This window comes from Chiloscyllium punctatum, chromosome 40 (genome assembly GCF_047496795.1).
Source record: "Chiloscyllium punctatum isolate Juve2018m chromosome 40, sChiPun1.3, whole genome shotgun sequence".
NCBI lineage: Eukaryota > Metazoa > Chordata > Chondrichthyes > Orectolobiformes > Hemiscylliidae > Chiloscyllium > Chiloscyllium punctatum.
Genome location: NC_092778.1, coordinates 49,937,567 through 49,965,264, shown reverse-complemented (window position 1 = coordinate 49,965,264; position 27,698 = coordinate 49,937,567). Strand labels below are relative to the sequence as shown.

At 41.1% G+C, this 27,698-nt stretch overlaps 1 protein-coding gene across 1 annotated transcript in view; it reads right to left on the bottom strand.

The window, feature by feature from the left end:
- Positions 1-27,698, bottom strand: part of LOC140464743 (uncharacterized) — a 65,950-nt gene that overhangs the window by 5,240 nt on the left and 33,012 nt on the right. The window contains 6 exon segments of the mRNA XM_072560238.1: positions 2,599-2,740; positions 4,654-4,827; positions 6,749-6,909; positions 9,245-9,394; positions 13,441-13,603; positions 15,831-16,037. Coding sequence (XP_072416339.1) covers positions 2,599-2,740; positions 4,654-4,827; positions 6,749-6,909; positions 9,245-9,394; positions 13,441-13,603; positions 15,831-16,037 — 997 coding nt within the window.

Below are 27,698 nucleotides of genomic sequence, written 5' to 3'. Positions count from 1 at the left end.
TGCTCACATTCCAAACAGGAGAGAGCTAGCCTTATCACACAGATGAATATACACAGAAAAGATACTCCCTGATGGTATGTATAAGCCAGACCAGTGATTCAGGATTTCGAAGAGTGACTTGACAATTAAGGTATTAGATTCAATTCCCACACTGCATGAAAAATTAGCCTGAAGATTTTTAGGTTTTTTAATAACATACTCCTGGGAATATAAATCAATTTATATAAATGCAGTGATTTTGCAAGAGGAAGAGTTCTCAAATTTCAAATTCCTGAAGCCGCTGCTGATGATCGTGAAGGGAAATTAAACACACGTATGTTTATAGGTTGAATGGTGTACCAACAATGTGATACTTTTCAACTAGATCCATTCTTTTAAAAGTGAATTGCATTCTTTAAAAGTGATTTCGGTGATTTTTTTTGCCGTCACAAAGACAAACTAGCAGGCATCTTTATGATGCACATTGACGATACTTTGTATGGAGGCTCTGCAGAATTGAAACATTGACTTATAGATAAAGTAAAATAAAAATAAGTTTCAGATTGGTCCTTCAGCTTCAGAGGAATTTAAATATATAAGATTAGATATCAAGTGCAGCAAGTTGGGGTGACTTTGGATTAACAATCTTACTGCAACATGTTATTTGCATCCCAATAAATAATGTCAGGTCCTCACAAAAAACAAAAAACGTAAGGTTAGCTCAGTTGGTTGGACAACTGAATAACAATGTAGAGTGACACTAACAGTATGCATTCAATTTCTGCACTAGCTGAGTCACTATGAAGGTTATGTCTTCTCAACATTTCCCCCTGCCTAAGGCATGGTGATTCTCAGGTTAAGACTTCACCAGGTGTCTCTTTTTCTCTCTCTCATGAGAGAGCAGCCTCATGGTTCTCTGGGACAATGGTGACTTTATCTTCAAAGTAGTGAACTGCACTTTAATTTGAAGTGCTAAATTTGTATGCTAAAAATAATTTTAAATCTTTTTAAAACAAGGTAGAGCCAATTGACTCTCCTCACTTCATCATAACAATCGTTAAAATCACCTTAGCTCTGAAACATTGCACCAGCAGAACGAATAGAGAGTGGGTGTATTTGTAAAATACTCTGAAGTAAATCTTGCCAAATGCAATCTGAGGAGACAAATTGCGCATAGAATGCTATGTGAATATTCATCATTTTGGGGCAATATTCAATCTTCTGAGGGTGTCACAAATAATAGGTTCAGACCAGGACTTATACACTTAATGGTAAGATCCTGGGGCATGTTGCTGAACAAAGAGACCTTGGGGAGCAGGTTCATAGCTCCTTGAACATGGAGTCACAGGTAGATAGGATAGTGAAGAAGATGTTTGGTATGCTTTCCTTTATTGGACAGAGCATTGAGTATAGGAGTTGGGAGGTCATGTTGCGGCTGTACAGGGCATTGGTTAGGCCACTTTTGGGATGTTGTGTGCAATTCTGGTATCCTTCCTACCAGAAAGATGTTGCGAAACTTGAATAGGTTCAGAAAAGATTTGCAAGGATGTTGCCAGGGTTGAGCTACAGGGAGAGGCTGAATAGGCTGGGGCTGTATTCCCTGGAGAGGCTGAGGGGTGACCTCACGGAGGTTTATAAAATCATGAGGGATGTTGATAAGGTAAATAGACAAGGTCTTTTCCCTGTGGAGGGGGAGTCCAGAACTAGAGGGCATAGGTTTATGGTGAGAGGGGAAGGATATAATAGAGACCTAAAGGGCAACTTTTTCACGCAGAGGGTGGTACGTGTATGGAATGCGCTGCCAGAGGAAGTGGTGGAAGCTGGTACAATTGCAATATTTAAAGGCATTTGGATGGGTGTATAAATAGGAATGGTTTGGAGGGACATGGGCCGGGTGCTGGCAAGTGGGACTAGATTGGGTTGGGATATCTGGTTGGCATGGATGGATTGGACCGAAGGGTCTGTTTCCGTGCTGTGCATCTCTATGACTCTATAAGTGGCAACCTTTTCATGCAGTGGGTGGTGTGTGTATGGAATGAGCTGTCAGAGGAAGTGGTGGAAGCTGGTACAACTACAGCATTTAAAAGGCATCTGGATGGGTATATGAATAGGAAGGGTTGAGAGGGGTATGGGCCAGGTGCTGGCAAATGCGACTAGATTAGGTTAGGATATCTGGTCGGCATGGACGAGTTGGACCGAAGGGTCTCTTTCCATGCTGAACTTCTCTATGACTCTATAATTGACATTGATAGTCCAATTGTGGTCTTTAAGTTTGCAATTAATGTTCAATTAAGAGCCTTTTTCTGCCACTACTGATGTTAACCCAGTAGAGGCATAGTCAGCACAGGACAAGACCTGCAAAACAGTAAGTTTCTGATTAAGGGATCTGGAATCCGGAAAGGAAGGACCAATCCCTGCCTTTTCTGCCACATTTCCAACAAGGTGGAAGGACATCTATTCACCTTTCAACCTGGAAAATAATGAGGATGAAGGAGAAAGGTGGCAGGGTCCCCACCAGCCACTACAGACAAAGAAAATACTTTCCCAACATAGTAACATTGACAATGTTACATTTCACTCAGGCAAATATTTTTAACAAACAATGAAAATAGACAATACCTTGGATCTCTGGGTACTTTATCATCAGGAGAATGGCCCAGCGCAGTGTGGAAGAGGATGTATCTGTCCCAGCCGCAAACAAATTTGTCACTGACGTCACCAAGTTGTTGTCATGGAAATAGGAATTCGAGTTCTTTGATTCCTTGGTGATAAAAATGAAGCAAGCTGAAATTAGTTCCTTTTGGAATCATTGAAGTCAGCCTTGTGTAAAGGAAAATATGAATGAGGAAAGGTCATTAGGTAATCTAAATTAGTCAGCAAGTAATGAGGTTGGTATAAATATCCATTTGTAATCTTTGATTCTCCCAAATCATTTCTGGTCAACATATGCACAAATATTTGCCTTGTTCAATTAATATTCATCAAGTAAAAATGGCACACAATTGCAGAAATGGCCCAAAATCTCCTGGTGATTTAATTTTACATTAGGACCAATTTGGAAGGTGAATTTGGAAGGTGAATCAGTTGAAATGCATTATGTTGATAAGTGCTGTAAATGTACTTTTATCTCAAGTATTTGGTTAGTTATCAGAATTGTAATTTCAGTTTTTGGAATGGAGAAGTGGGAGACATTCTATCTCGGGCATCTTTAGAGGATTAATGGGCTATACGTCAATGAATCTTGGGACAGAATGTTCAGCTTGGGCCTGGACACAATGAAAGGCACGCTCTTTCCCCTTGCTGTGAATCTCGTCTGATGTTCAGTTTCATTAGAAGAAAAGAAAGTTGTGCCAATTACATGATACCTTTCTTAAATGCTGTATGTGCCAAGGTGCATTGCAACATTTTGAAGTATAGTCACGATTGCAAATTGTAAGTGTAATAGAAAATTTGTGCACAGCAGGATCCCATAAAGAGCAATGTGAGCATAGAGTTCGAGACAAGGTGAAAGTGAGGACTGCAGATGCTGGAGATTAGAGTCGAGAGTGTGGTGCTGGAAAAGCACAGCAGGTCAGGCAGCATCCGAGGAGCAGGAGAATCAATGTTTTGGGCAAAAGCCCTTCATCAGGAATGAGGCTGGGATCCTGGGGGGGCGGTGGACAGATAAATGGGAGAGGGGATGGGGCTGGGGGGAAAGTAACTGAGAGTGCGATAGGTGAATGGAAGAAATGGTGATAGGTCAGAGAGCAGTGTGGAGTGGATAGGTGGGAAGGAAGATGGACAGGTAGGACAGGTTATGAGGGTGGTGCTGAGTTGGAAAGTTGGATCTGGGATAAGGTGGGGGGAGGGGGAATGAGGAAGTTGGTGAAATCCACATTGGTGCCATGGGGTTGGAGGGTCCCGAGGCAGAAGATGAGACATTCTTCCTTCAGGTGGTTAGGGAGTGGCGATGGAGGAGGCCCAGGACCTGCATGTCCTTGGTGGAGTGGGAGGGGGAGTTGAAATGTTCGGCCATGGGGTGGTGGGGTTGGTTGGTGTGGGTGTCCCGGAGATGTTCTCTGATGCACTCTGTAAGTAGGAGTCAGCCCAATTTGCCCAAGCCACCCAGTTTTCACAATTAATCTTGTCCCATTTCCTTTCCTTACATTTGGTCATATCCCTCCATATCTAACCATCCACGTACCTGTCTGAATGTTTCTTAGATTAGATTAGATTCTGTACAGTATGGAAACAGCTTTTAGGTATTTCTTGAAGGTTAAACTTAGACCAGGGTAACAGTCAGAACTTAAAGGTTCTTCCTTTAAATAGAGCTATGGGATTCTTTGCATGGACTGGAGAGGGCAGACAGCTTATTGGTTTTGCATTTTGTTTTGCTTCAATGGAGCTGAATATTCAACATGCTGTATTCCCAAGGAAAGATACAACATCACCTACCCACCTCCTCCTTAAAAAGTATCTCCTCCTTATTTTAATGCAGGTAATCTGTCTAGTCAGCACAATCAATATCTTTGTGCTAAATCTGGACTATCCAGCAGCTGCTGGGCAGTTCCTCATATTTAGTTTAATGGCGTTCCTTAGTTACAGTAATGTGATACATGTTATTTGGTTGCTCATACGCCTTATACTAAGAATAGATCTTTGAAAATAACATAACAAGCAAATTCATTAGAATACCTCTTTCCTCTTTACTAAGAAAGCGTCAATTAGGCTCCCTATATCATTCTCATTCAATGTTTTCTCATGTTCCTTGTAGAAATTCAGGATGAGCTGAACCATCTGTGTTCTGTTTTCAAATATCTTCTTGTGAGTTCCAGGCAGAAAGCCCAGGAAAGGGAAAGCATTGTACATCTGGGGAATATAGAGGATGATTATCATTTCATACATTGTCCAACTGAGGTTTGCATGCAACAGAAACTGTACAGCCCAGGCAATTTTTGTTTAAAACGTGAGGTTTTCCCAATAATTGTTTCAACTTAACCCTTCATCTAAAGCAAATTCGAGTGGAAATCTGGCAGAGAATCAGAAAATGCCAGAAACGCCCAGCATCTCATGAATGTCTACATTGAAGAGTCTGGATTCGTGGTGCTGGAAGAGCACAGCAGTTCAGGCAGCATCCAATTGAAGAGTGTTGTGCCAAAGATAACAACAAGAGTAAGAGAAAGTAAAGGGTTTGTTGAGGATCAGTATTTCAATGATAGAGGTGAGAGAGTGCCTGAAGACGACTGCTGTAGAAGGATTGTGGTAAATGTCAATTCAAAGCTAAGCAATAGACTTTGTGGTGGTAAGTGACCTGTGTGATGGCTAAACTAATCAGTAAAATTATATTGACTTAGTATGACTTTTAATATAGCATTTGATTTTGGTGTCTTATCAATGTAATTGTGGTATCCTTGTGCAGCAGCAAACTGGAGCACATATGTTCAGTTCTAAATCCATTTCATTCCTTGTTTATGAGTTGGAAAGTTTGAAACAATGGCTGCCCCAAAAAATTAGAACTGTATAAGGATTAATTTTGCCACTGAAAGCAGTCAAATACAAATCTAAATGCTATTGTAGAATTATAAAATAAAACCACTGAGTAGGTACAGCATAGAAATAGACCATGTGACCCATTTTATCCATACCCACTCTTTTAAAGAGCAACTCTGCTGGTTCCACTCCCTGGGCAGAAGTGGGTACTGCAGATGCTGGAGATTAGATACGAGATGAGAGTGGTGCTGGAAAAGCAGAGCAGGTCAGGCAGCATCCAAGGAGCAGGAAAAATCCACATTTCGGGCAAAAGCCCTTCATCAGGAGTCAGGCTTTTGCCCCCCGAAGCGTCAATTTTCCTGATCCCACTCCCTGTCCTTTCCCTCTAGTCATGGATATCTTTACACTTCAGGCATTTATTTAATTCCCTTTAGAAGATCAAAACTGAAGTAGCCTCCATCATATTCTGAAGTAGAGATTCCAGATCCTAACCATTTGCTGTGGTAAAAGGTTTTCCCTCCAGTCACCATTGGTTCTTTGGCTAATCATCTGGAATTTATTTTTATTCATTCAAGAGACAGGGGCACCACAATAAGGCCTATATTCATTGAACTGCTGCAGGCCACCTGCTGTAGGAAAGACCACTGTGCTGTTAGGGATTTTGAACCAGTGACAATGGAGGAACAGCAATAGATTGCCAAGTCAGGTTGGTAAATGATTTGGAGTGGTTGTGATGTCCCTGTGTATCTGCTGCCCTTGTCTTTGAAATGGTAGAGTTTGCAGATTCGGAAGGAGTTTCTGAGGAGCATTGGTAAATTGTTGCTGTGCTTGTTCTTTCCGCCAATGGAAGCCATTTTGACCCTCTATCTTCTGTCCAGGCCCTGCATAATTTTACTTGAAGTCTGTTCTAAGACTTCACTTCTTTAAAGAGAACAGCCTGAGTTTTGTAAACCTATCCTCAAAACTAAGGACCATCACTCAGAACCATTCTCAAAAATCGTTTCTGCACCATCTTCAGTTGCTTCCTAAAGTGTGGTGCAAGAAATCAGATACAGCAATTGATTGAGGCTGGACTAAAAATTTGCCATAAGTTCTTTGGTGTTATACGCTATTCCTGTATCTTTAAAGCTCAAGATCTGTATGTCTCATTGATTATTTTGACATCTGTAACAATTTGCCCTTGCATACCCCAGGTCTCTGTTCCTGAACCCTCTTTAGAATTTTATACATTATTGAATACAGCTTTTCCTCATTCTTCCTACTGAAATATATCACTATTTATGTAATATTGATCATATACCTGGACTGTACAAGTTCCAAGTAGATTAAAGTTTTCACGTATCAGCTTTGTTATGGTACAAAATGTTTTGTCCTTGTAGTCAAACCGTTCACCAAAAACTATCCAGCAGATGATGTTAGCCATGGCAGAGGTGACAGGCACAGCTGTATCAAAGGGTCGACCTGCCAACAAAAGCAGATCAACATGCAATTTAATGTTAATTTGAAAAGAAAAATGTGATTCACTTTAATTCCGTCTGATGCTTTGAACTTGTCACATATTCAGCTCGACTGATGGCTCAGTTTGTGAGTCATATAGACCAGGAAGGTTCCATTTCTGGGGCTTTTGACAGTCTTTTCCAGAACAGAGTAAAACATTAAAAGGAGACCTGGACATAGATTACAACCTTCACAAGTCAGCACATTCCTGAGCACTTTACAGCCTTGCAAGTACAGGGGGTCCCTGATTAATAAACATCTGACTTACGAATGATTGTTTTTACAAGAAATTTATAAAGAAGTTTAATTTCATATATCTGACATACAAACATTTTCTGGACGTTTGAACGGTTGTTTTATATTGTCTTGCATTGTGTTTTGACTTGCATACAAATTGACTTGAGAATGGACACAAAAATGGAACCCATTCATAACTCAGGGTCTGCCTGTACATAATGATCTGCCATGTTGTGTTGTTGGATAATGAATGCATTGATAGTAGCCTTCAAAGAATCCTGGAAAAGTACTAGGCGATTTGAAAATTGCTATATTTATACCCTTATTGAAAATGGGAGTGAGATTATAAAAGAACAGATAACTGTAGGCTTTTTTATTTAATATCAGTTATTGGGAAAATGTCTATAAAGGATGTAATAGCAGAACATAGATACGTCCAACATATAATCAAATAGAGTCTTCTTGAAAGGGAAATCACGTCTGACAAATTTCTCATCATCTAAAAGCAGCTATGAAGTAATCATCACAGCATCTGTTCCAAAGCTAGATTGCAACACTGGGAAAACCTCTCCATATCTTCCTTGATGTAGATTTATAGGTGATAAACTTCCTGGCAGCAATCCTAAGTAAGGCAGGGGAAATCTCCTCCTTGACCTTCAGTATTCCTCTTCACTGTCAATGCATTGTCTGTCGTACACTTTTTCTTTCTCAAGTTCATTTCTAATTCCTTTTCCATCCAGGGAACACTGGATTTGTTTGTCTTACCTTTCCCATTTGAGGCAAAATACCTGCCAATTTCTTAACCTAGGAAATCTCTGTTCTTGCTCCATTTAAGTCAGTTTTCTCCATCAATTGATTTTTCTTCCTCTGGATTGTTGCATGGCATCTCCACCACCATCCCAAATTTTATGAAACAATAGTTACTGTTTCCTAAATGCTTCCCCAACATTTTAATCCGAGCTTTCTGTAAAATTTCCAGGCAAGTCCACAGCACTGAGTAACTTTCCAACCAGTTCTGCACCAACTGAAAGTGTTAACCGGACAAGTTGCATCATTCAGTGTTGTGTTGAATTGAGCGCACGTTAATTGCGCCCTTCATTTGTAGTTGCCCTAACATAGCAACTTACTTAAAATTATACAGCAGAATGCACACAACAAAAGCAGGCCATTCACCACCTGATCTGTACAGTGTTTATATCGTTTTGTTTGCCTAAGCCTATCAGATTACCTTTAGGTCTTTACCAGCTAAACCATAACTGCATCTACAGTCATTTCAACTGTTTGCAACTTCGTCTCACTAATTCCTAGGGAGGTATTTTCTCCTGAATTCCCTACTGGATTTAACAGTGACTATTTTATGTTTATGATTCCTAATTCTAGATGGCATTTGATAATGTGCCCCAACGAAGTTTTTTGTGAAAAACAACAGCTCCTGCTGTAGGAGTAGCATATTGTCATGGATAGAAGATTGGCTGGACCTGTGCCAATTTTACATCCCTCTTCTTATAGCCTATTACATAATCTTATTACATTACTCTGTCTTGCATTCATGTACCTTCCTATTAATGGCACCTGTGCTACTCATGCCAACCAGTCCTTGAGCATCTGTGCTTTCACATCAACCAGTTCTTGTGCTAGTGAATTTCACACTCTCATCTCTCAACATGTGAAGATGTTTCACTTGAACTCCATAATGGATTTATTTGTGAGTATCTAATATTTCTGGTCCCAATTCTGGTCTCTGCCACCAGTGGAACTACCTTTTTACTTCTCTCTGGAAGTGTGCTTGGATAGATACTAGGTGAACAGAATTGGGTTCAGACACAATGACAAGCAAATCATATATTTCAGTTCAATATCCAACATGCTAGAAAGATTTAACAGGCTGTACCATATCTGACAATGGTTCTATCCACCAGGCAGACATTCCATTGTGCCTGAATGTTAACAAGCTGAAGTAAAACCCAAACATAAAAGAACATTGAATATTTCTGCAAGAGTAAAGTGAACAGGTTGCATACCAACAAATCACTGGCATATAATTATGGAACTAAACTCTAACCTTCATGAGATTGGATTTCTTGTACCAGAAACCTAGCTTCCTCTGTAACTGTATCTTCAATTGTCTTCTTTCCCATTCCAAAATTACGTAGGGTCATTAGAGCAAATCGTCGCATCTGTTTCCATGATTCCCCGTGTCCAAAGGAAATACCTGGAATGTACAGAAGATAACTTACTTTGTTTACAGTGATTTCAGGAAATAAACATTGGGGTAGAAATAAACATCTGGGTTTTATGCCATCATAGAATCACAGAATTGTTACAGTACAGGATGCCATTCTGCACTTTGTGCCTGCAACAGCTCTTCAAGTGAGCATCGTTACTTGCGCCAATCTCATTCTTTCTCCCATATGTATGTACACTATTTCATTCCAAATATTTACCCAATGCCCTCTTGAATGCCTCAACTAAACCTGCCTGCAACACATTTCCAGGCACGCATTCCATTCTCTAACTGCTTACTGTGTGAAAATATTTTTCTCCCATCACCTTTTCTTTATTTGCGCATCGCTTTAAATCTATAACCCTCACTTTCTTGTTCATTTTCCCCCAGCAATGCCCCCAGCCTCCATGTGTAAATCCCCTCTTAGTATTTCTCTCAGTTCTCAATATGTTTTCTGCCCTACACTTACCATAAACACACTTTTTCCTTCTAAAGTTAATTTCTATCCCCTTTGTCATCCAGGGAACTCTGGATTTATCCTTCCTACCTTTCCCATTTGAGGGAATATGCCTCAAGCTATCTGTTGGTTAAAGGTAGCTCATTGTTCTGTTACTGCCTTTCCCACACATCCTATCTTCCAGTCAATCTTGCTGAGCTCTGTTCCTGCCCCATTGAGGTCAGCTCTCCATTAATTGACACAGACACTCACACACACCCTTACAGACACACACACTCCCACACTCACACAGGCATCCTCTCAGAGACTTAGACCACTCTACACACATGCACACACATATACACAGTCTCTCACTCACAACCCCCCCACCCCGGACACGCACATACACTCCCACACTCACATGTGCACCCCCTCACAGACTTAAGATGCTCTACACTCACTACACGCACATATACACTCTCTCTCACACTCACAACCCCCAACCCAGACAGACACACACACAGACAGACACAAAGACCCACATGCACACATATATTTTGTGGGGTGAATTTGTACTTGCAGAGTTACATTGTATTTTGCTCAAAAACTGCATGAATTCATGTAAAACTCTGTTATCTCACTTTTTAGATTAGAATCAATCTAAACATCATGGCATTGACAGAGAACACAGGGGGCCAACACCTTGAACATATTGTCTAGCTAACACCAATTATTACAGCTAACCTGAGAATGCAACTTTTAAAAAAAGGTTTTGTGATTTACACATGAAATAAGTGAAACTATCATGGTATTCAAACAGATGAAAGACCCAACAAACAATCAAAGTATTTTTCAATGTATAATTTCAGTTACATCACACTGTAAATTTTTGCTATAAATTTTGTGTCTTACAATTGTGTACTCCACTATCACCTGATGAAGGAGCAGCGCTCCGAAAGCTAGTGCTTCCAATTAAACCTGTTGGACTATAACCTGGTGTTGTGTGATTTTTAACTTTGTACACCCCAGTCCAACACCAGCATCTCCAAATCATAACTCCATGAATTGATTTTTCTTACTCTGGATTGTTGCATGTCATTCTCTACCACTTTCCTGAACTTTGTGTTACTGTTACTTAAATGCTGCCCCACTGTTCTAATCCAAGCTTTCGTTAAACTTTTCAGGAAGTTCCACAGCACTGAATAACTTTCCAACCAGTTCTGCACCAATTGAAAGGTTTAACAGGAGAAATTCCATCATGAAGTGTTGTGTTGCACGCTAATTGCTCCTTTCATTTGTGGTTGCACTAATGTAATAATTTCTTTAACATTAGACAACAGAATGCACACAACAAGAGCATTCTGTACACTATCTGTACAGTGCTTATGTCAGTTTTTTTGCCTAAGCCTTTCAGATTAGTCTTCTATTTCTTTCTTCTTTATGTCTTTATTCAGCTAAACCGTAACTGGATCTACAGTCACCTAACCACTCGCAACTTTCATAGTCACACTAATTCCTGGGGAGGTATTTTCTCCTGAATTCCCTCCTGGATTCCCTAACAGTGACTTATTTTATCATTATGATCCCTAAATCTTGACTGCATTTGAAAAAAATGTGCCATCTGAGACTATTGCAAAAAACAAAAGTTCCTGCTGTAGAAGTAGCATATTGGCATGCATAGAACATTAGCTGGATACCAAGAATAGGCGTAAATGAGTCTTTTTCTGGTTGGCAAGATGTAATGTGTGGTATGACTCAAGGATTTGTGCTGGGACCTCAACTGTTTTCAATTCATGTAAAATAATGTGGACAAAGGCATAGAAGGTGATGTTGCCAAATTTGCTAATGCCACAAAGGTAGGTTAGTTAGTAACTTATGAAGAGGATGCAAGAAGGCTACAAAAAGATATAGATGCATTAAACGAGTAGATAAAATCTAGCTAATGGAATATAATTTGGGAAAATGTGAAGTTGTCCATTTTGGCAGGACACATAAAAAAGAAATGCACTATCCAAATGGTGAGAGACCGCAATGTTCAGAGATGTAGAGGGAATTGGGTGCCCTAGTGCATGAAGTGCAAAAGATTAATTTGCAGATGCAGCAAGGAAATTGGAAAGCTGATCGAATGTGGAAGTAAATGGAATATGGATTTGAGATTACAGTCAGATCGCCCATGATCTTAAAAAATGACAGAGTAGGCTCCAAGGAACAAACGGTTTACTCATGCTTCGTGTTTGTATTTTCAGATGCCCTAGCTTCTAGCAGAAATAGTAACATCCTTTTGAATGAATGAGACTTCTCACAGTGCTACCAACCCTGCACTAACTAGCTCACTGACCCAGCATTTTTTAATGGAGCCTAAATTCACTTTTGTAGGTGTATTGACAACCTTGTGATCATTTTTTTGTCATGTTAACCAATAAATATGATATCAATAATTCATAATTAAAAATCCCTTATTGGGTCCAAATGTTATCAATCAGCTGCCAATGGCACACAACAACTTGAGTACACTTCCACTTCCATTATCTTTAACTACTAAGCAGTAGTACATACTTGCTGTGACGCTGGTTGCTTAGAAATCTGATGGGCCAGGATCAGCCTTCGATGTGAAATCCATCAACACATCTCCTGTGTACCTCTGGAGCACATGACCAAAGTGCTCTACCTGACTTCAGTAATGAATTGTTCACAAAGTTTAGATTAGATTCCCTACAGTGTGGAAACAGGCCATTTGGCCCAACCAACCCTCCAAAGAGTAACCCACCCAGACCCATTCCCCTACCCTATTACTCTATACTTAACCCTGGCTAATACATGTCCTTGAACACTATGGGCAATTCAGCATAGCCAATCCACCTAACCTGCACATCTTTGGATTGTGGGAGGAAACCGGAGCACCCAGAGGAAACTCCACACAGACAGTCACCCAAGGCTGGAATCAAATCCAGGTCCCTGGTGATGTGAGGCAGCGGTGCTAACCACTGAGCCACTGTGCAGCCCTGAATCTTTTCTTTATATCTCTCTACTTGTTATGACTTTGCCATAATAGACAATATCTAGCTTTAACTCATGTAACTGGGTTATAATTGCATCACTGTCCTATTTGAGGTCCTTGCCAGAGGTATTTGCTCTTGTCTCTCTCTCTCTCTCTCTCTCTTCAAGGAAATGTTTGAGGAAATGCAAAGTTGGGTGGATAGGAGAGAGAACAGTGTTGTCTGGAGTCTTATCTCCAACTCCCTTATCTTTATGGTCACAGAGACAATGAGTCGCAGTTCCCTCACAGTTTCAACACGATTTCAGACTTCCAGCAAAAATCTGCCTTGACCAATACCTTCCTATCCTGTCTTCCTAAGCTCATACCTATATGCAGCTCATCAATCAGGGCACTAATTTCTTCCTTGTTGCCCATTCTCACCATGAGACAAATTTAGCAGGGCCTTGCCACAACTACTTTACATTCATTAAAAAGAAAGAAATAAAAGTACGGTTACATGACTCAAAATGATCAATCTGAAACAAGAGCAAATAATGCCTTGGTTTGCAGACCTTTTGGATATGTTGACTCGCAATAAGAAAAAGAAGAACTGCCAATTACCATAGCCATTTGCCTGCATTTCCAGCACCGGGATCTTTGCTCTCTCTGCAAAGGTGTCTGCATGATCCACAAGAGCTTCTTTCACTGTTTCGTACCCTGTGAGCACCACTATCTTTTCCAGTCCCAGCTGAATGGTAAACACAGATCCATATTTCTCTGATAGCTGAAATTAAGCCAAAATAATCATGTCAATACAAAAAAGCAGGTGAGGGTGGAAGAGGAGGAGGTGAAATTGGATACAGGTGGGGACTGAAAGAACATGTACTGGATCCATTTCCCTTTCATTACCCCATTATGGTCCGATTTGAGTAGAAGCGAATATAGATCCAGATACCAGTCAGCAAATACAACATTTCGTGTTTTGTATTAATACACCTGCCCGATTTTACCCTCAAGATTTCAGCATTTATTCAAAGGTTCCTGCAATGTGTTACTAAGATTTCTAGAAAGAAAGTTACACAGAAACCATGAAGAACGTTTCAACTAGTTATCTACAAATAGAAAGCAATAACATTGCATAGTCCATCGTGAGGAAATGTTTTGTTGATTTGAGCACATATAAAATGTGTTATGGCTGTCAGTTACTAGGTTAAATCTCGAAACTGAACAGACAGTGATTGTATAAATGGATTTAGCACTACATTACACGGACTTTATAGGATATTCAATGCAGAAACAGGCCATCCAGCCCGGTGTTTATGCTTCACTCAAGCTTTTTCTTGCTTTCCTCTTTTAATTCTTTATCAGCATGCCCCACTACTCCTTTCTACTACATAGGCATATCAAGCTTCTCCTTAAATGCAGCAATGCTGTTCACTTCAATCAATCCCTCTGGTAATAAGTTCCATATTCTCATCACACTCTGGGCAAAGAAGGTTTGATGGAATTGCTGGTTACATTAGTTGGTGATCATATTTTATTAATGACCTTTAGATTGGTTCTTCTTCCCACAGGTAGAAATATTCTCCTTGTGTCTACCCTGTTAAAACATTTCATAATTCTAAAGAATCCATTGGCTCCCATGCTCAGCCTTCTCTTACATGGTTCATTAAGGTAAAGTAGAAAAGGCAGTAGTTGAAGGCATTTTCTGGATTAGTGGTGCTGGAAAAGCACAGCAGTTCAGGCAGCATCCGAGGAACAGTAAAATCGATGTTTCGGGCAAAAGCCCTTCATCAGGGATACAGGCAGAGTGTCTGAAGGGTGGAGAGATAAATGACAGTAGGGTGGGGGTGGGGAGAAAGTAGCATAGAGTTGAAGTTGAAGGCAGAAATTAATGGCCACAAACTGCACCAAGAACCATAAGCTGGTCACATATCATGAGCAGTACAGTACTAGGGAAGAGTGACATTGTTGTGGGTGCCATAATTAGGATGCATTTTTAAACTGCCGCTCTGTTTGTCTGTCTTCTCAGGTTATTGTAAATATCCCGTAGCAGAACAGATTCAAGGAGCTGAATTCCCTAATCCTATTCCTGTACAAAATCATCTGCAAAAGTTTGCTTCCAAGTACTAACCTCTCAAAACACCCTAGTCAGAAAGTTTTCCAATGTTTGTGCCATGATCACCTGATGTCATCACAGAATCTGAACTTTGTTCCAGCAATGCTTGACCTTTATTTATGCATTGAGTCTACATGTTGACCAAACGCTATAACATATTTTTGATTAACAGATAAATTAAGTATTAGTAACAGAGTTTGACTTTTCTTTATTCTGATTTCTTTAGACATGAAACTATTGTTCTCTTTTTCCCACTGTGGTGTTGAGTATAGCTTGTCTGAACACTAACCCTTGTATAGAGTTTGATTTCTTTAGTGTCTAGGGCAGAGTGAGTCAAGTGACTGACTCAAGACTGAGGGATAAAATTCTAACTGGAATTACACGTATATTGAAAGTTTTGTAAATTTCTAAGATATTTTAAATCAAGTAAATCGACTGAATTCAGATCTATCTCTGTATTATATGAACAAGATGCACAGCAACGCAATCCAAATATTAAGAATGATGAACCTTAATAACATCATGGTGGTAAAAACAATGACTGCAGATGCTGGAAACCAGATTCTGGATTAGTGATGCTGGAAGAGCACAGCAGTTCAGGCAGCATCCAAATAGCTTCGAAATCGACGTTTCGGGCAAAAGCCCTTCATCAGGAATTTGGGCTTTTGCCCGAAACGTCAATTTCGAAGCTACTTGGATGCTGCCTGAACTGCTGTGCTCTTCCAGCACCACTAATCCTTAATAACATCATGGCGATTCTACTGTAAAAAGCACTAACAACACATTATTCAGGATAGGCAATCAGGTATTTTCTTTTCACAGGCTTGTTTTTTTCCACCATTTCTTGATTACATTGACACAAGAAAATTTAATGAAGATAAACTTATCTGACCTCCATCAGGTTTTTGTAGAGCATTTTCAGGTCCAGCATATGCAGGTTCCCGATCAATGGTAAAGGAGTTGGACATGGGGGAAGCTGGAAAGCAGCTGAGGGTTTGTTCCCACTATATAAATACAACAGACCAATTCCAATCAAAATTAAAAAAAGGACTAAGGATACTGTGTCACTAACAAAGACATTCAGGAAAGACATGGTGTACTAAGCTTCCATTCCAAGAGCAAGAAACAAAGGAGAAAGGTTGAGTAGGACCTTTGGCTGGAAAGGATTGTCAAAAATTAAAGATGTTACACTTAGACAGATAATAAATATCTCTAAGTAAATATTAACTGGCAGTCCAAAAGGACTGACTCTCAACTTTGGAAGCCAGTTTGCAGACCAGTGACATTCTATTTATTCACCAACGGCACTTTGCCTTTTAGGTTGTACTGTTCTGCATTGATATCTGGTTTAATGCCAATTATATAGAACCCAAGAGACTGGGATTATTCTCAACACCTTCAATGTTTTATATCGAAATATTACTGTTTGTGGGGATTGACTGTGCACAATTGGTCCATTGTGGTTGCTGCGTTGCAACAGGGACTATTCTTCAAAAAGTGTTTCATTGGCTGCAGCTGGTTTCTGAGGTCATGCAAGATGCTAAGAACACATGAGAAGGTGCCATATACTTGAGAGGGTGCTATATTCATAGGACGGTGCCAAATACATGGGACAGTACTATATTCATGAGAAGATGCCTTACATGGGAAGGTGATATATACAGGGGACAGTGCTCTACACATGGGACAGTGCTATATATGTGGGAAGGTGCCATAAACATGGGATGGTGCTGTATACATGGAAAGGTGCTATACACATGGGATGGTGCTACATATATGGGAGTGAATTTTTTTTAGAAAAATGCAACATGACTGTAGACATATCCTGTGACCTCACCTGGCCACAACAGGAGACACAAAGTGTCAGTGAATAAACTGACAGCATTACTGCATTCTGCGCATAGCAATATCATTATCAACACATATACTATCTGATGGCGGTGTTAAAGAAGTAGGCAGAGGCTGAGGTCTCAGCTACAGTGGGATACAGGTTAACACCAAGATTGGAGATAGGGGCACAGTGGTAAGGGCAGGCCAGTGGTGTGAGGGTTGGAGCAGAACTCTGTACTCAATGAATTTAGAAGGATGAGACGGGGATCTGTTTGAAGCTTACAGAATGAGAGGCGGGTAGAGGGAACGTGGAGGAGATGTTTCCAGTATTAGGAGAGACTAGGACCTGAGGGCACAGACTCAGAGTGAAGGGATGCCCTTTAGAACTGAGATGAGGAGGAATTCCTTCAGCCAGAAGATGGTTAGTCTGTGGAACTCGTTGCGATAGAAGCCTATGGAGGTCAAGTCATTGAGTGTATTTAAGACAGAGATATAGGGTCTTGATTAGTAAGGGGATCAAGGGTTACATGAAGAAAGCAGGAGAATGGGGTTGAGAAATATAACGTGCCATGATCGAATGGTAGAACAGAATCAGTGGGGTGAATGTCCTAATCATGCTCCTAAATCATATGGTCTTCTAGTCTAAGTTGCTGCTCATATCTCAAAGTCACCTTCAGCTTTCCGCTCACAATTCACAGCTCTAAACAAAGAAAAATAAAGAAAAAGAAGCAAGATTTCAGGCACCGCAGCAATTAAATCCAAAATATTGACCTATCTATATTCCTCCTTGGAATTATTTCACCATCCTCACTGCTTGCCTTGTCACCATTTTTGTGTCAACCAAAAATTGGGTAATACAAGTCGTTCTGCTATAACGCACATTTCATCAGCGCAAATTGGCTATAACGCAACTGACGAATTGTAGACATTGTTTGGATAACGCAAACTTTCTACTGAACGGGTATAGCGATTCTCTATTAGCGATCTTTCTACAGTGCAATTTTCAATAGCAGCTTTTCCATAGTGTGTTTTCTATAATGTGAGGTTGCAGAGGAATGCAATTGTTGCGTCATAGCAGAACGGTCTGTAGTACATTCACTTCCCTCATCTGAATCATTAATATTTTCGTAAATATTTGCAGCCACAACACTGATTCCTGTGGCACTCCACAAGTTGCTGTCCTGATAATTCCCCCTTTATCCCAACTTGCTATCTTCTAATAATCAATTCTCTATCCATGCTAATACACTACCAAATACTGTGAGCTCTTATTAAGCAGACTCTTGTGAAGTACATTATTGAATGCTTTTTGGAAATCCAAATGCATTAACTCTACTGGTTCACCTCTCCTTGTTACTTACTCAAAAAAACTCAACTAGATTTGTCTGGCATGATTTCACCTTCATGAAGCAATGCTGATTTTATGCATCCTTTCACAAAGACAGATGTCAAGCTAACTCACCTATAGTTACCTGAATTTTGTCTCTTTTTGAATAATTGTTTCACATTGTCAGTTTTTAAATGCTCCAGCATTTTTCCAGCATCAAAGAACACTTGAAAAATTACAACCAGTGCATCAAATGTCATCGTAGTGACTTCTTTTGAAATCCTAGAGTATACACTATCATGGCCAGAGGATATATCAGCCTTTAGCTTGTTGGTTTTCCTAATATATTTTTCCTCGAGTGACAGATATTGTGTTTGTTTCCTCCCATTCGCTTGAGCCTCTTAATGAATTAGTAATTTTGAAATGTTATTAAGGTCTTATACTCTGAAGATCGAATTCATAGAATCCCGGCAGGGTGGAAACAGGCTCTTCAGCCCTTCAAGTCCACATCAACTCTCCAAAGAGCATCCTACCCAAACCCGTTCTCCATTACTTTACATCTAACCTATGGACAATTTACCATGGCCAATTCACCTAACCTGCACATCTTTGGATTGTGGGAGGAAACCCATGCAAACACAGAGAGAATGTGCAAACTCCACACAGACAGTCGCCCAAGCCTAGAATTGAACCTGGGTCCCTAGCACTGTGAGGCAGCAGCGCTAACCACTGAGCCACCATGCCATACTTGATGCAAAATATTTATTCAACTCCTCTATATTTGCCTAGTTCCCCTGGCCTCATTTTCTAAGGGAACAATAATCATTTTGGTATCTATCCGTTTGCATGTATTTAAAGATTATTATATAATTTGCTAGTTTAACCTCATGGCTTATTTTCAGCCTCATTATTTTTTGTTATCTTTCATTGGATTTTAAAACCTCCCAAATTCTCTGGGTTACCACTAATCTTTGCCATATTGTATGCTTTTTTTTATTTTAATTTGATACTATCCTTAATGCCCTTGGTTAACAATGGTCAGTTTGTACCCTTCCAATGATCCTTATTCCTCACTGGGATATGTCTTTGTGTGATTCATGAATTATTTTCTTAAAGTTCTGCTATTGTTCATCAACCATCATTTCTGTTAAGGTCTTCTCAGTCTAATCCAGCTAACTCTGCCCACATTCCTTTGTAGTTGCCTTATTTAAGTTGAGCACGGCTGTTTCAGGCCCCAGTTTCTCACTCTTAATCTGAATTCAAAGTTTGGTAGAAGATTTGTAGCTCGGTTGCTCGTTGTTGTGGTTCTGTTCGCCGAGCTGGGAATTTGTCTTGCAAACGTTTCGTCCCCTGTCTAGGTGACATCCTCAGTGCTTGGGAGCCTCCAGTGAAGCGCTTCTGTGCTGTTTCCTCCGGCATTTATAGTGGCCTGTCTCTGCCGCTTCCGGTTGTCAGTTCGAGCTGTCCACTGTAGTGGCCGGTATATTGGGTCCAGGTCGATGTGTTTGTTGATAGAGTCTGTGGATGAGTGCCATGCCTCTAGGAATTCCCTGGCTGTTCTCTGTTTGGCTTGCCCTATAATGGTAGTGTTGTCCCAGTCGAATTCATGTTGCTTGTCGTCTGTGTGTGTGGCTACTAAGGATAGCTGGTTGTGTCGTTTCGTGGCTAGTTGGTGTTCATGTATACGGATCGTTAACTGTCTTCCTGTTTGTCCGATGTAGTGTTTTCTGCAGTCCTTGCATGGGATTTTGTACACTACATTAGTTTTACTCATGTTGGGTATCGGGTCCTTTGTTCTGGTGAGTTGTTGTCTGAGCGTGGCTGTTGGTTTGTGTGCTGTTATGAGTCCTAGTGCTCGCAGTAGTCTGGCTGTCAGTTCAGAAATGCTCCTGATGTATGGTAGTGTGGCTAGTCCTTTGGGTTGCGGCATGTCCTCGTTCCGTTGTCTCTCCCTTAGGCATCTGTTGATGAAATTGCGAGTGTATCCGTTTTTGGCGAATACTTTGTATAGGTGTTCCTCTTCCTCTTTTTGTAGTTCTGGTGTGCTGCAGTGTGTTGTGGCCCTTTTGAATAGTGTCCTGATGCAACTTCGTTCGTGTGTGTTGGGGTGGTTGCTTTCATAGTTTAGGACTTGGTCTGTGTGTGTGGCTTTCCTGTAAACCTTTGTGGTGAACTCTCCGTTCGGTGTTCTCTGTACCATCACGTCTAGGAATGGGAGTTGGTTGTCCTTTTCTTCCTCTCTAGTGAATCGGATTCCTGTGAGTGTGGTGTTGATGATCCGGTGTGTGTTCTCTATTTCTGTGTTTTTAATTATTACAAAGGTGTCATCCACGTATCTGACCCAGAGTTTGGGTTGAAGTTGTGGTAAGACTGTTTGTTCTAACCTTTGCATTACTGCTTCTGCTATGAGTCCAGAGATCGGTGAGCCCATGGGTGTTCCGTTGATTTGTTCGTATATTTGGTTATTGAATGTGAAGTGTGTTGTGAGGCACAAGTCCAGTAGTTTAAGTATGCCGTCTTTGTTGATAGGTTCAACGTCCTGTTGTCTGTTATGTCTGTCCAGCAGGTTGGCTATTGTTTCTTTGGCTAGTGTTTTGTCGATGGAGGTGAACAGTGCCGTTACATCGAATGAGACCATAGTTTCTTCCTCGTCTATGTGTATATTTCTGATGATGTCCAAGAATTCCTGTGTCGATTGTATAGATTGTCTGGATCCGCTGATCAGGTGTTTCAGTTTCTGCTGTAGTTCTTTAGCCAGGTTGTGTGATGGTGTCCCTGGTAGTGATACTATGGGTCTGAGTGGGATGTCTGGTTTGTGCACTTTGGGTAGTCCATAGAATCTGGGGGTGTTGTTGCTTTCAGGTTTCATTCTTTGTAGGTCAGACCTGGTTATCTGTCCGTTTTTTTGTAGATTCCTCAGTGTGTTGTTTATCCTATTGGTGAGCTGTGGGGTGGGGTCAAACTCCCTCTTTTGGTAGGTGTTGGTATCTGCAAGTAGTTGTTGTGCTTTTTGCATGTACTCTGCTTTGTCCAGGATGACCGTCATTCTGCCTTTGTCTGCTGGTAGTATAATTATGTTCTTATCGTTTCTTAGTGATTTTAGTGCTTCCCTCTCCTTGGTGTTGAGGTTATGTGTTTGTTTTTTTCTTGTTATCAGCGGTACGATACTTTGTCTCACAGTTTGTTGTGTCTCTTCTGTCAGTCCATTGTTCCTGAGTGTGCATTCTAGTGCTGCTCGGAAGTCTGCTGTCTTGGCGTCCCTGTGGTTGTAGTTGAGTCCCTTGGCTAGTATTGTTCTTTCCGTGTCTGTGAGCTGTCTGTGGGAGAGGTTTTTAACCCAGGTGAGTGTTGTGGTGTCCTCTTCTTTGTGTGTTAGTTTGGCCATTTTTTCTTTTAGTGCCGTTTTTTTTGCGGTGTGTGGTCCTGTTCTGTCCTATGGTGACGGCCTGTTCTATGGTCCGGGTCCATTCCTGATTGGTGGTTTTTGAAATTAACGATTTTTGGCGCGCAATTTCTTGTTTGTATTTGTGTAGTCTGTTGTGAGCGTCTGTAATCATTACCTGGATCATCCTGAATCCGTTCTGTCTGGCTGTGTCCCTGGCTTGTGGATTGTTGACTGGTGGTCTGTATCTGACACATGGTGGAAGGATTCGATTCTTTCGGCATTCATGCAGGAACCGGAGTTGTTTGTATGTGCCGCTTCGGCGGTTGGCATAGGATTCCCATTTCCTAGCTTGTCTTAGCGTCTCTCGCCCGTAGGTGTTCAAAGTTTGTGAGAAGATTTGTAACTCGTGTGCTCATTGTTGTGGTTCTGTTCGCCGAGCTGGGAATTTGTCTTGCAAACGTTTCATCCCCTGTCTAGGTGACATCCTCAGTGCTTGGGAGCCTCCTGTGAAGCGCTTCTGTGCTGTTTCCTCCGGCATTTATAGTGGCCTGTCTCTGCCGCTTCCGGTTGTCAGTTCGAGCTGTCCACTGTAGTGGCCGGTATATTGGGTCCAGGTCGATGTGTTTGTTGATAGAGTCTGTGGATGAGTGCCATGCCTCTAGGAATTCCCTGGCTGTTCTCTGTTTGGCTTGCCCTATAATGGTAGTGTTGTCCCAGTCGAATTCATGTTGCTTGTCGTCTGTGTGTGTGGCTACTAAGGATAGCTGGTCGTGTCGTTTCGTGGCTAGTTGGTGTTCGTGTATACGGATCGTTAACTGTCTTCCTGTTTGTCCGATGTAGTGTTTTCTGCAGTCTTTGCATGGGATTTTGTACACTACATTAGTTTTGATCATGTTGGGTATCGGGTCCTTTGTTCTGGTGAGTTGTTGTCTGAGCGTGGCTGTTGGTTTGTGTGCTGTTATGAGTCCTAGTGGTCGCAGTAGTCTGGTTGTCAGTTCGGAAATGCTCCTGATGTATGGTAGTGTTGCATCAGGACACTATTCAAAAGGGCCACAACACACTACAGTACACCAGAACTACAAAAAGAGGAAGAAGAACACCTATACAAAGTATTCGCCAAAAACGGATACCCTCGCAATTTCATCAACAGATGCCTAAGGGAGAGACAACGGAACGAGGACATGCCGCAACCCAAAGGACTAGCCACACTACCATACATCAGGAGCATTTCTGAACTGACAGCCAGACTACTGCGACCACTAGGACTCATAACAGCACACAAACCAACAGCCACGCTCAGACAACAACTCACCAGAACAAAGGATCCGATACCCAACGTGAGCAAAACTAATGTAGTGTACAAAATCCCATGCAAGGACTGCACAAAACACTACATCGGACAAACAGGAAGACAGTTAACGATCCGTATACACGAACACCAACTAGCCACGAAACGACACGACCAGCTATCCTTAGTAGCCACACACACAGACGACAAGCAACATGAATTCGACTGGGACAACACTATCATTATAGGGCAAGCCAAACAGAGAACAGCCAGGGAATTCCTAGAGGCATGGCAATCATCCACAGACTCTATCAACAAACACATCGACCTGGACCCAATATACCGGCCACTACAGTGGACAGCTCGAACTGACAACCGGAAGCGGCAGAGACAGGCCACTATAAATGCCGGAGGAAACAGCACAGAAGCGCTTCACAGGAGGCTCCCAAGCACTGAGGATGTCACCTAGACAGGGGACGAAACGTTTGCAAGACAAATTCCCAGCTCGGCGAACAGAATCTTAATCTGAATGCTAAATTCTAACATATTATGGTCATTGTTCCCTTTAGGATCTTTTACAGTGGGATCATTACCAAACCTGCTTCATTACTCATTACCAGATCCAAAATAAACCAGTCACTGGATGGACTTACTTGTTGTTCTAGGGGACTGCTCCAAATATAATATAAATTCTTCCTCATGCCAATCTTTGCCAAGTTGATTTTCCCAACCTCCATGAAGATTAAAATGATACATGATTCATGTGCTGTCTTTTTTTACATTTGCTCATTGATTTGATTTATTGCTATCACATGTAGCTAAGTACAGTGTAAAGTTTAGGGTGTAGCTTTGCTCGCTGAGCTGTAGGTTTGATATCCAGATGTTTCATTACCTGGCTAGGTAACATCATTAGTGGTGACCTCCAAGTGAAGCGAAGCTGTTGTCTCCTGCTTCCTATTTATATGTTTGTCCTGGATGGGGTTCCTGGGGTTTGTGGTGATGTCATTTCCCGTTCATTTTCTGAGGGGTTGATAGATGGTATCTAGATCTATGTGTTTGTTTATGGCGTTGTGGTTGGAGTGCCAGGCCTCTAGGAATTCTCTGGCATGTATCTGGAAATGACATCACCACAAACCCCAGGAACCCCATCCAGGACAAACATATAAATAGAAAGCAGGAGACAACAGCTTCGCTTCACTTGGAGTTCGCCACTGATGATGTTACCTAGCCAGGTAATGAAACGTCTGGATATCAAACCTACAGCTCAGCGAGCAAAGCTACACCCTAAACCTCAACCTGAGCTACAAACCTTCACAAACCTTGCACAGTGTAAAGTTTTATTTCACGAGCAGTGCAGGCAGATCATGACTTACAGATCAAAGGGTGGTTAGGGTGAGGCGTACATGGTTCCAGCTGCACAGGTGGTGCACAAAGCAAGATCAACATTAACAAATCCAACATTATTTGAAATTAGGTCAATTCAGCAGTCTAATACAGCAGGGAAGAAGTTGTTCTTGAACCTATGAGTCCATGTGTTCAAACATCTGTATCTTCTGCCTGATGGAAAAGGTTGGAAGAGAGTATTGTTGGGATGGGATGGGATGGGTCATTGATGATGTTGACAACCTTTCCCCAGCAATAAGAATGGAGTCCATGGATAGGAGGTTGGCTTCTGTAATGGTCTGAATTGTGCACACAACCTTCTGTAGTTTCTTATGGTCTATTTATTATCTGTTCTATTCTTAGGGACCTATACACTACTCCCACAAGTGTCTTTTCCCCCTTGATATTTCTTACTGGAATCAATTCAAGATAATTTCTTGCCAACATTTTTATGCCATCTCACAGAAACAAATGTACCCCATCATCTACTTCCGACCAGCTCTCTTGAAAAATCACATACTCCTGAATATTCAGATCCCAACTTTGAATTCCATGTAACTATGTCTCCATAATGGCTGTTAGGTCACACCTTTTTGCCTCAATTTGTGCCCTTAAATTAATTCATTTTGTTCCAAATATAACATGCAGTTAAGAGCCATTAATTTTGCCTTTTGACCATTTTTTCTCCTTTGACCCTATTTGTTTCTGTTTTCTTATTTTTGTACACTCTGCCCCTTCCTATCCAACTCTGGGTATCATTATCAAAGTTATTGCCCTGCAATGTAGTCAATTCCTTTTTTCTTTTTAAGCCTGTGTATCCACCCCCACCTTCCCAACCCATCTACTCCTCTGGTTAATATAAAGCCCAACTTGTTTGAATAGCCAGGTACCTATCATTGTCAGTACGCCATAACTGCCGTGGAATATGGTTTCCCTGCATCACTGACTTCTTTGAGAACATATTGAGGACATTGTTTTTCAGTAAAACCGTAGAGTCGCAAGAGGTTTACAGCATGGAAACAGATGCTTTGGCCTACCTTGTCCATGCTGCCCAGTTTTCATAATTAATCTAGTCCTTTTTGCCTGCATTTGCTCCATTTCCATCCAGACCTACAGATAATTCCTACAGTGTGGAAACAGGCCATTTTGGCCCAACAAGTCCAACCGACCCTCAGAAGAATAACCCACCCAGATCCATTCCCTAACTTATTAGTCTATATTTACCGCTGACCAATGCACCGAACATACACATCCCTGAAACACTATGGCCAATTTAGCATGGCTAATTCACCTAACCTGCACATCCTTGGATTGTGGGAGGAAACCAGAGCACCCAGAGGAAACCCGCACAGACATGGGGAGAATGTACAAATTTCACAAAGATAAACTTGTGAGCCATATTTTTCAGTTGGTTGGATTGATATGGGCAGAGCTGTCCTTCTCATCTTCATCCATTTTACTTTGTAAAAGAGGTGCAGTTATGTAGAAAATAAAAAAAGGTTAGGAAATAAATGGAATAAAGTTCATTTGCAACCTGAAAATAATGACATATGGGTTAACCTAATTCATTGCCCTTGCAGATTTCTGGCAATATTTGTCTTCCTAACATTTTCCAACACTGGGCACATTTTAAAAGTACAAGATGGGATAATCATTTACATTTATTGAAAAATGGGTCAAAGTTAACTGGCACCTTATCACGTATTTAGATCAATCACTAAACTCCTGGGTAATCAATGTCAAATGCAAGTCATGTTTACTGGCAAGATTTCAACCAATGAAAGTGTTGAAATTTTAAGTAAGATATTTACTAATAGTTAATCACGTTTTGAATTGAATTGTATTTATTGTCACGTGCACATATTTCCCTGCATCACGTATTTAAATATCATGTATTTTTGTCTAAAATAAGGAGAAATCTATACTTTTAAAAATGTTAAAAGGGCTTTCCTTGATCAGTGTTTTCCAAATTGTTATATGCTGTATATTAAAATATCAATATGCCTTATTCCTTATCTTAATTCAGTCAGGTGAGGTGCTTATCTCCATGCAATTACACTGACAACTGGCTATGCATTGGAACAAACTTTTGAGGTTAACACGTGAGTATCAAGAGCCAAGGTTGATGAAGGAAGCCTTGAACTTCGAGAAGCCTATCTTGCACTCACCTTTGTATATCCATTCATGAGATTGCCTTAAAATAAATGGCTATAACAATAACAATGAAGGAAGCTAAGATGGGGCAGGAATGTATAACCAAAGTGGATAATCTTTCATGATTTCATTCACTGTTAGATAAAATAACTTTTTCTTCTTTCTATATTTTCGGTTTATCACTCTGAATCATTATCTAAGTATGTTTTACCACGCTGGAAAGTGGGAATTAGCTTGGATGACTTCTGAGATGAGCCAACCAATAGAACGATAGTATCTTTTGCAATTCATAACTATACGTTGCCAGGGTTGGAGGTTTTGAGCTATAGGGAGAGGCTGAATAGGCTGGGGCTATTTTCCCTGGAGCATCGGCGGCTGAGGGGTGACCTTATAGAGGTTTACAAAATTATGAGGGGCATGGATAGGATAAATAGGCAAAGTCTTTTCCCTGGGGTCGGGGAGTCCAGACCTAGAGGGCATAGGTTTAGGGTGAGAGGGGAAAGATATAAAAGAGTCCTAAGGGGCAACTTTTTCACACAGAGGGTGGTACAGGTATGGAATGAGCTGCCAGAGGAAGCGGTGGAGGCTGGTACAATTGTAACATTTAAGAGGCATTTGGATGGGTATATGAACAGGAAGGGTTTGGAGGGATACGGGCCAGATGCTGGCAGGTGGGACTAGATTGGGTTGGGCTATCTGGTTGGCATGGACAGGTTGGATCGAAGGGTCTGTTTCCATGCTGTACATCTCTATGACTCTATATAAAGGAGATCTTTGAGAAACAATTAAAGAGGAGTGTTTAGAACTTTTTTTCTTTATTTATTTGACATCAGTGTTATAACAAGACTGCCACAATTATTGGGTATAGCGAGTCAGCGTTTTAAAGTGTGGAGCTGGAAAAAGCACAGCAGGTCAAGCAGCAACAGAGGAGCAGGGGAATCAATGTTTCAGGTCAGAACCTTTCATCAGGACTTAAAGTTCCAACCTGAAATGTCAACTCTTTTGCTCCTTGGATGCTGCCTGACCTACCACAATTATTGCCTATCTAATTGCCCTTGGAAATGAGGTGCTGAGCCAGCTTCTTGAACCACTGCAGTCAATGTGCTGCAGATACACCCAGTGTGTTGTTAGGAAGGCAGTTCCAGGACTTTGACCCTAGTAACATTGAATAGATGGTGACAAAGCCCTGGATATTCATTCTTAAAGCGGGCAGCGAGCGTGGGGAAATTTCTTGGCATGAGGTTGGAAGCAGGTGTGCCCCAAAGTTAAGATCACCAGTTTGGAAGGAGTTCAGACATAGCTGGTTGCAGAACGGATGCTTAAAATGGATGTCCCAATGCTTTGGAACCTGTTATGATATAAACAGTATGACCCTCTAGCCCTCGACTCCAGA